Source organism: Salmo salar, chromosome 14 (assembly GCF_965601325.2).
Source record: "Salmo salar chromosome 14, fSalSal1, whole genome shotgun sequence".
Lineage (NCBI taxonomy): Eukaryota > Metazoa > Chordata > Actinopteri > Salmoniformes > Salmonidae > Salmo > Salmo salar.
The window spans coordinates 23923388-23932962 of NC_138304.1; the positions used below are offsets into that span (position 1 = coordinate 23923388).

Consider the following 9575-nt stretch of genomic DNA (forward strand, 5'->3'; position numbering starts at 1 on the left):
TTTCATGTTGGTGTCAATAGGATGGGCTGTATAATCAAAGATCCAAATGTAGCTTATGGATGTTATTGTTCAAGAAGTAGCTAGTTAGTCAGGTCTCTCAGTGCTGTCTGTCGGTTTCTCAAAGGTCTAGCAAGATGTTTTTCTTCTCATTTGTTCTCTTTTCAGCTTTTTTAGGTGAGTTATTATACGTATTTAAATCTTTTAATTTAATCTTACAGTGAATGAACAGCACAAAAACATTTGAATTGCTCATTCGTAATGTTTAAATGTCAGTTACAACTGCACAGTTGTACAGTTATAGAAGTTATTTGCCCAAATATTTTTGAAGGAAACAGTTTTGGGGATTCAACAAACCCAGGGACTACAGAAGAGCTTGTTCAGGAGGGAAGGAATGTCCATCTCTCCTGCAAATATGATGGTAATGTTTACAATCTACAGTGGTACCGCCAATTTCCCAGATCCCAAACCATAATTCCTCTTGTACATCACACTAGAGGGGTCTATATTTAAAGCTACTCCCCCACCTCCTCGTCTGACAGTTTCCATTGACAAAGTGGACAAACGTGTGGATCTGAAGATCTTTTCCGCTGACTCTGATCTGTACTACTGTGCCATGAAGACCACATTGACAGGAAACGGTGACACTGTACAAAAACCTGTCAAGAAACATGGGAGGAAACAGACATCCTGTATGACATACATAAGTGACATGCCTGCTGTATGTTAAGGGGAGGAACTTATGGTGGAGGATGATCTGAACAGCAGTATAGAAACATAAAAAAAAAAACTTTCAGAGACTGCTTAGATCTTTCTGTCAGTTTGACTCTCTTCATCTAACATGCAGTTACTGTATTCTGTGTTGTTCCTGACCATATTTCTGGGTATGTGACACAATACAATTCAATGCAATACATTGCCATTTGAATCAAATTTAAATTCAAATACATTTTCATGAGCAATTAAATCTATGTGTATTAAAACCATTCTCTATGCAGGTGTCAGTTGTGAAGACCTCACTCCAATCAAGAAAGAAGAGTACTGTTTAGAGGGAACCTCTGTTACCCTGTCTTACAACTACTCCAGAACAGCTACTGCTGGAGATGAATTCTATTGGTATCACCAAGACACAGCACAAAGACCAGAATTCTTCCTCTACATCTCAGGTACAGAATTTATAAAGAAAGCAGATCCTTTGAACACTCGAATATCAGCAAAACTTAACAAAGAGAAGACCCGTGTGGATCTGGAGATCTCCTCTGCTGATGTGACAGACTCTGCTTTATACTACTGTGCTGTGAAGCCCACAGTGACAGGAAACCTACACACACTGTACAAAAACCTTAGCAGGGACCACATCAGCAGGAATTTAACCAGTTTCTTTATTAAACTTGTGTATAACCCTTACTTTGTTGACATCAAAAGAGTGCCGCTAATATTTCTTAATAAAGATTATGACTCCAATGTTTCACCTGTTCTTAATTTGATTGTAGCATTGACAGATTCTGTCAATTTGATAAATATTCCTATTCTGCTACAGTCAGGCATTTTAACCACATCATATACATACAATATGTATACATTAGGTGACATCATTACTCTCAACATGTACAGTCATGTTCATGATCTTTATCAAGAATGCCAAAAATGATGGACCTGACTTCTCAGTAGTTTGGTCCTCTGCTGGTAAATCCATGTACTGCATTCTTTAGAGGAGCATACATGAAATCAACTAACTGGGGTATCTCAATCCCAGTGCGCAATAGCCTGAGGATGAGGTTAAGTGACTGGTAATGGACCAGACAAACATAAAAGGCTCTTACATTTACATTTTACATTTTAGTCATTTAGCAGACGCTCTTATCCAGAGCGACTTACAAATTGGTACATTCACCTTATGATATCCAGTGGAACAACCACTTTACAATAGTGCATCTAAATATTTTAAGGGGGGGGGGGTTAGAAGGATTACTTTATGCTATCCTAGGTATTCCTTGAAGAGGTGGGGTTTCAGGTGTCTCCGGAAGGTGGTGATTGACTCTGCTGTCCTGGCGTCGTGAGGGAGCTTGTTCCACCATTGGGGTGCCAGAGCAGCGAACAGTTTTGACTGGGCTGAGCGGGAACTGTGCTTCCTCAGAGGTAGGGAGGCGAGCAGGCCAGAGGTGGATGAACGCAGTGCCCTTGTTTGGGTGTAGGGCCTGATCAGAGCCTGAAGGTACGGAGGTGCCGTTCCCCTCACAGCTCCGTAGGCAAGCACCATGGTCTTGTAGCGGATGCGAGCTTCAACTGGAAGCCAGTGGAGAGAGCGGAGGAGCGGGGTGACGTGAGAGAACTTGGGAAGGTTGAACACCAGACGGGCTGCGGCGTTCTGGATGAGTTGTAGGGGTTTAATGGCAGAGGCAGGGAGCCCAGCCAACAGCGAGTTGCAGTAATCCAGATGGGAGATGACAAGTGCCTGGATTAGGACCTGTGCCGCTTCCTGTGTGAGGCAGGGTCGTACTCTGCGAATGTTGTAGAGCATGAACCTACAGGATCGGGTCACCGCCTTGATGTTAGTGGAGAACGACAGGGTGTTGTCCAGGGTCACGCCAAGGTTCTTAGGACTCTGGGAGGAGGACACAATGGAGTTGTCAGCCGTGATGGCGAGATCATGGAACGGGCAGTCCTTCCCCGGGAGGAAGAGCAGCTCCGTCTTGCTGAGGTTCAGCTTGCGGTGGTGATCCGTCATCCACACTGATATGTCTGCCAGACATGCACAGATGCGATTCGCCACCTGGTTATCAGAAGGGGGAAAGGAGAAGATTAATTGTGTGTCGTCTGCATAGCAATGATAGGAGAGACCATGTGAGGATATGACAGAGCCAAGTGACTTGGTGTATAGCGAGAACAGGAGAGGGCCTAGAACAGAGCCCTGGGGGACACCAGTGGTGAGAGCACGTGGTGCGGAGACAGATTCTCGCCACGCCACCTGGTAGGAGCGACCTGTCAGGTAGGACGCAATCCAAGCGTGGGCCGCGCCGGAGATGCCCAACTCGGAGAGGGTGGAGAGGAGGATCTGATGGTTCACAGTATCAAAGGCAGCAGATAGGTCTAGAAGGATGAGAGCAGAGGAGAGAGAGTTAGCTTTAGCAGTGCGGAGAGCCTCCGTGACACAGAGAAGAGCAGTCACTGTTTTGGTCTGGTCAAGTCCATAAGACAAATACTGTGCTACACTGAGTATAAAAACCCAGAAGAACACCTGCTCTTTCAATGACATGGTGAATCCAGGTGAAAATGATCATCCCTTATTGATTTCACTTCTTAAATGCACTTCAATCAATCAGTGTAGAAGAAGGGAAGGAAGCAGGCAGTTTCTTCATAAGAGGCAGAGAGACTAGAGAAGTCCTGTGGAACAATATTAAACCTCATAATGTTTATATATTGTTAATCTGTAGTCTTTGACCCTATAAATGTAAGGAGGGAGGGGTCTTATAACCCCTCCCCTTCTATTAATATAACATAAGCATAATCAATTATTATAATACATTAAACATTTGGTACAGCCCCTATCATGACCCCTAGGTGAACTCCTGACATTTCCCCCTTTGAGACTAATTAGTCTCACAGCATAAATCATTATATTCTCCTCTGAAGTCAAATAGATTTGGCAAATCCCCCGGATCCATTTGATCCCAGGGATGGCCTTCTAAAGGGAGAAACAACTCCTGAGGTTCCTGGAATGCTGATAGGGGTGGGTGAGTCTGGTTATAGTCCCATTCCTCTTGAGTCCTGGGAAGAACCACACAAGTTGAATAAACATTGGGATTAAGAGAAACCAGAAATGCACCAGTATCACCTTCAGCATGATTTGTATCAGCTTCCACCAACACCGTCACTCCAGCATGTTCAAGAGCAGTTAGTCATTTTCTTACAAATATAAACAGTAACCAAAATCACCAAACCTCCTACAAGTATAGGAGTAAACAATGAAAACAAAGTCAACAACAACTTTTCCCATCACATTCCCAAATTCAAACCAGTCACCAATTTTTGAGAGAGTTTTACTAAGATCAGCAGCCATATTCTCAGAGGAGTCAGGGAGGAGCATAACACAATTTTCAGGATCAATAATACCTAGTACGTTACACTGTCCTCCTTCCTTCTCCAAAAGATAATCTAAAGCCAACTCATGGTGGCTGACAACTGCTTTCAGATTTTGGACATCTAATGAGAGTTGGCTAAATCCTTGGATTGTTAAATTCATATGGGCCTGTAAAGAATAGGTTCAATTGTTTACCCACTTTCCTATGACAGCCACACCCCAGGAGGGTATGATTGACATACCAAAAATCTCACTCGGGTGTAGGACATGACCATAGGCTTCCTGATTGTCTGGGATGAGTCGTTGGTTTAACCTGTCTCATTGAAAAGATCGGTGACCGGAATTCTTAACATATACATTTCTGTTCTCCCCAAATAACAACACCCCCCCATCCAGGAGGTAAAGTGAGATACCCCTTGTCACTGCATACCCACATTCATCCAAAAGGTGGTCCCATGCCTTCCTCTATCCTAGAAAGGTTTACACCTGTCACCTGTTACTGTAAGTCTAACACACTAAAATCCCCTTTAGCATAGTTTCTCCTATCACTATACTCTTCTCTCAGTTGACCCATATATACATGACAAGCTCTAGTATCTCCCATATCTTCCTTCTTCCTTCTACCACATTAGGTAAGTTTGCTCCCTTCTTGTGACCACCCCAACAAACATGTGTCCCATAATCCCCAAATGTTCAACAGTCTTTTTAGCCAAGCCCTTTATTATACATAAAGCAACAGCAAAGCACAGTAGTCCTACCAGAAGTGTAACAATCATGGCAGATAGGAACATCATTAACTTACCCATCACGTTTCCAAATACACCATTAAACCAGTGTCCAATTTGGTCAAATATGGTGTTGACAGCTTTTCCCAGAGTACCTCCTAATTTAGCCAGGTCATTAATAATAGCTGTCATATTGTCAGAGGAGTCAGGAAGCAACAAGACACAGTAATTCTCATTGTCTATTCCAAGGGACCTGTAGGCCGCTCTGTCTTTAGCCAATGTGTGCCATTTAGTCTCTGGTAACTACTGCCTTCAAATACTGCACATTTAGTGACAACTGAGTAAAACCCTGTACTATCAAATTAGTAAGGGCCTGCATAGAGTATGTCAAATTGTTAATCCCCTTACTCTTTACTACAAAGATTACTAGGTCTGCCATCTCTACCTGAGACAGCACATGTCTATAAGCTTCATTATTTTGAGCCACTGCTCTTTTAGCTCTGGCATTCGATCTGAAACTAATTGCAAAGAGCTGTTCAGCAACTCAGAAGCAAGTAATGTTGCTACTGTCAGTTCAGTTTTCCCCAGATAACAACACCCTTTCCATCCCACGGGGAGGAAAATGTAGCCATTACCCTCACAGATCCAGAGATGATCCAGAGGTGTCCCCATGCCTTTGCCTGTGTTTGACATATTTACCCTAGTTATCAATTGTTGCCCATCCATTACATCAAAACTACTGGTATCCATTTTTAGGCCTGTGTAAGACAGGCAATTAGTGGTGTTTCCTACTTCCACATTCCCTGAGTTGCAGATACAAACAGGGGGAGTTATTGTGGGTTTTAATCCTGTCAACACAACATCTCCTTTATCATTTAGGGGCTTTACACTACCAGTCAGATATTCTCCCCATTGTACTTTTGGAGGTCCTATGCATTTAATCAGCTGGGAATTGTTACCTGGTTGTACGCTAGGAACCTTCTTCCACCTTGGCCATTTAGTTTCAATGTGCCCACCCTCCTTAAATTATTTAGCTGCATCTGAACTATTACATATTGTCTTATTGGATAATCTACCTTCCCATGTTGCTTCCTTCCCCCTAGTGAGCAACATCAGAATAGTACAATTGCTGTTTCTTTGTCGAACCCGGGTATTGTTCCTTTACATAACATGGAGTAATTAACATTAAAAATCATTATTTCCAATTGATACTACCTGGGTTCCCCACAGAAAGGCTATGGAGGTGGGTTTCTGGAAAATCATTACCTTTGTGCCAGATGTGCTCCCCTTCCCCTGTAATCCTATGTACGTCACTGCTTTCACCCATGAATTACTCTCCACATTCCCGTCCACAAAGTGAACGGGTAGGATTTGGAGAGCAATAAATACCCTGCATGTGTGTTTCCATGGTTGCGATTTTCTTTCACAACCATAGTGTGTGCGCATGATGGTTTCCTCGACATCTGGTGACTCTTCAGGTTCTGTGGCTGAACCCTCTGTTGGTTCTTCTGGCCTTTGGTCTCGGCCCTCTGGCTGTGGTCTTCCCCGTTTCTCCTCTGGCCTTCCTCATCGGTGGATCTCAGCCTATTTTGTTGCCATGGTCACCTGGAAGAGTCCCATCCATCTTGGCTGGTTCCATTTTCTTTTATGGACTCGTAGTTTCACCCAGTCTCCTACAAAGATGGTCAGAGCATCTGGATCCTCACCTGGGATTGGGTCCGCTGCTTTCCTAATGTGAGAGTGGAGAAAACTTTCAACAGAAGTTAGTTCCTTCATGTACTTAAGATGGTCACATTATATCTCAGTTATGTCTATCTGTCGGTCAGTCATAGGTCTCACCCCTGGGGTGTTCATTGGTCGTCTTGTTAACATTTAATAAGGTGTACACCCAATACCTTTAAGGCTGCTGCGCATTTTCATGAGGACAAGAGGTAATCCCTCTACCCATGTCATTCCTGTGGAATGGCATAGTTTGACAAGGAAGCCTTTCATGGTCTTATTAGCCCTCAGTAACTCTCGTTACTCCGCGGTTGATAGATGGACACAAACTTCTGGTCAACGCCCATCATTTTGGCCATTTGGGTAACCACAGGTTTACCAGGTGGGTCCCACAGGTATGAGATGGGTCCCATTGTCTGCAGACAAACCTCAGGCACTCCAAACCTGAGTATAATTTCCCTAATTATCAATTTTGCAACTGTTCGCGCATAACAGTTGGTAGTGGGATGGTTCCACCCACCTGGTAAACCTGTCAGTTATCACCAGGCAGTATCTCTTTCTTTTCGCTGTACCATGTCTATGAAATCCATAGCTAGGTGGATAACCCCTCCCCTTCTACTAATACAACATAAGCATAATCAATTATTATAATACATCAAACATTTGGTACAGCCCCTATCATGACCCCTAGGTGAACTCCTGACAACATCCAGCCAATTTGACACAACTGTGGGAAGCATTGGAGTCAACAAGGGCCAGCATCCCTGTGGAATGCTTTCGACACCTTGTAGAGTCCATGCCCCGACGAATTGATACTGTTCTGAGGGCAAAAGCGAGGCGGTGCAACTCAATATTAGGAAGGTATTCCTAATGTTTAATATACTCAGTGTATATTTTATGCTTAACCAAAATGTTAAATTATTGCATGTTATACTAATAAAATTGTTCAGAGAAAGAGATGTTGTTTAACAAGGAATAAAACATATCTTGAAATGATACGGTCAATATTATTGGCACCTCTGCTTTCAATACTTCCCTTGCCAGGGGGGGGGGGGGGGGCGGTAAGTAGCCTAGCGGTTAAGAGTGTTGGGCCAGTAACCGAAAGGTTAGCCTAAGAAAAATCTGTTGATGTGCCCATGAGCAAGGTATTTAACCTTAATTGCTCCTGTAAGTCTCTCTGGATAAGAGCGTCTGCAAAATGACTAAAATGTAATAAAAAATAACGACACAACCTTTTTCTAAAATGTTTCATGAGATTGGAGAACACACTGGGAGTTATCTTAGACCAATTCTCCGTACAGAACCCTTCCAGATCCTTGATATCCTTTGTCTGCTATTATGGACTGCCCTCTTCAAATCAAACCACAGGAGACTAAGATGGCCATTGCAAAATGTTGTTAGTGGATTTTGATTAGTGCTTGGGGTTATTCTGTTGCTGGAAGATCCACTTGCGGCCAAGTTTCAGCCCCCTGGCAAAGGCAAACAGGGTTTTGGCGAAAATGCACTTACTAAAGTTCATGATGCTGTTGACCTGATGCTGAACAGTCGAAGTGAAATAGCCCCATAACATCAAAGATCCACCACCATATTTTACCATAGGTATGAGGTACTCAGCATATGCTTCTGTTTTTCCAGCCTGGTATCAGCAGAGACGCATCAAATAACATGAAGCTTATGTGAATACATTGCATTCAGCGGGGGTGCGATTAGTGTCACAATATTGAAGCCTTAAAAATAGGAGTCAGAGACATGATTCCTAAATGAATACATTGCATTCAATGAGTCTCTCTCTCAAAAGATAGTTGGTGATGAAGCTGAAATGGGTAAATTGCATTTGGCAGTTTTCAGCAGACCATCCAGCCAAACCAACATAAAGTGTATGGAGAGGAGGGCAGTAATATTCAGCTTTCCTGCTACTGCTCCTCAGCATATAGTGTACTGTGGTATAAACAGGATCCAGGATCAGCTCCCCAATTCCTCCTCTTCATCCTCCATGCCTCTAGGACTGTAGTGAGAGCTAAACCTCCATCCTCTCGCCTCACTGTTAAACTGAACAAAAAGAAGACCTGTACAGATCTGGAGATCTCCTCTGTTGAAGTGAGAGACTGCTCTGTACTACTGTACTGTACAGCCCACAGTGACAGGTAACTGAGAAACACTACAAAAAAATGTATCAAATGTATATGAAACGTCTTTGATTCTACATAGTCAGTAGGGGGAGCTAGAGTATAAAACTCAGGATTAGGTTATGAATCCTCAAGATAAAACATGATACTACCATGAAGAACATAGCCAGTTGATGCTGTGCTTTTCATCAGCAGCTGGTGCTTATTCTACACATCCTGTCGTCTACAATGTTGTTCTGTTCACTATTACTCTTCTTTGACTTGATAGGTAAGTAATGACATTTTCATTCAAACTGAGTGTGATTATGTTGAGAGGTATTTATTTTTCAAATCAAATAATAGAAAGATAATGCATGACATAAGGTTCCATGTTTTATCTTTACACTGCATTTGGAATTAATTCATTCTCCCATGTGGGTTTAAAGTAATATATATAATATTATGTTTTTACAGGTGTCAGTTCTGAACAGTTATTAACACCCTACACTGATGTAGAAGTGGCTTCAGAAAGGGACAGAGTTACTCTCTCTTGTAACTACACTTCTGGTGACACTCTTCAATGGTATCGACAATATTCTAAATCAGCACCACAGTTCCTGCTTAATGAGTATATGGATAATACACCAGGGTTCACTCTAAATAATGAAAAAAATGCTAAACGTGTGGATCTGGTGATATCCTCTGCTCATGTGACAGACTCTGCTCTGTACTACTGCGCTCTGAGGGCCACAGTGACAGGAAACCCAGAAACACTGTACAAAAACCTATAACATCTGACTGAGGGGAGAAAGTTATCAACAGGCACATGAATGAATTTGTCCAAAACACTAAGTCCTAGATTCAATCAGATCAAGCACTTGCGGTGTCGGAGGTGTAACTGCGTTGGACCTGTCAAATTGGTGAGCAGCTGCTCTTGATCATTGTCAC

The 9575-nt window shown here is 42.8% G+C and overlaps 1 protein-coding gene across 1 annotated transcript; it reads left to right on the forward strand.

Moving 5' to 3' along the window:
• Positions 1–9575, forward strand: LOC106569109 (uncharacterized). Its single transcript, XM_045693664.2, has 5 exons — positions 1–881; positions 996–1462; positions 8476–8619; positions 8832–8916; positions 9102–9575. The coding sequence occupies exons 1-5, from the start codon at positions 839–841 to the stop codon at positions 9416–9418; spliced, it is 1056 nt and encodes a 351-aa protein (XP_045549620.1). The 5' UTR covers positions 1–838; the 3' UTR covers positions 9419–9575.

Excerpts from the sequence above, each read along its gene's own strand:
- LOC106569109 (XM_045693664.2), top strand. The coding sequence starts at position 839 with ATGCAGTTACTGTATTCTGTGTTGTTCCTGACCATATTTCTGG. Across the intron at positions 882-995 it reads GTTCCTGACCATATTTCTGG|GTGTCAGTTGTGAAGACCTC; the intron begins GTATGTGACACA and ends TTCTCTATGCAG. Across the intron at positions 1,463-8,475 it reads ATAAAGATTATGACTCCAAT|GATCCAGGATCAGCTCCCCA; the intron begins GTTTCACCTGTT and ends TGGTATAAACAG.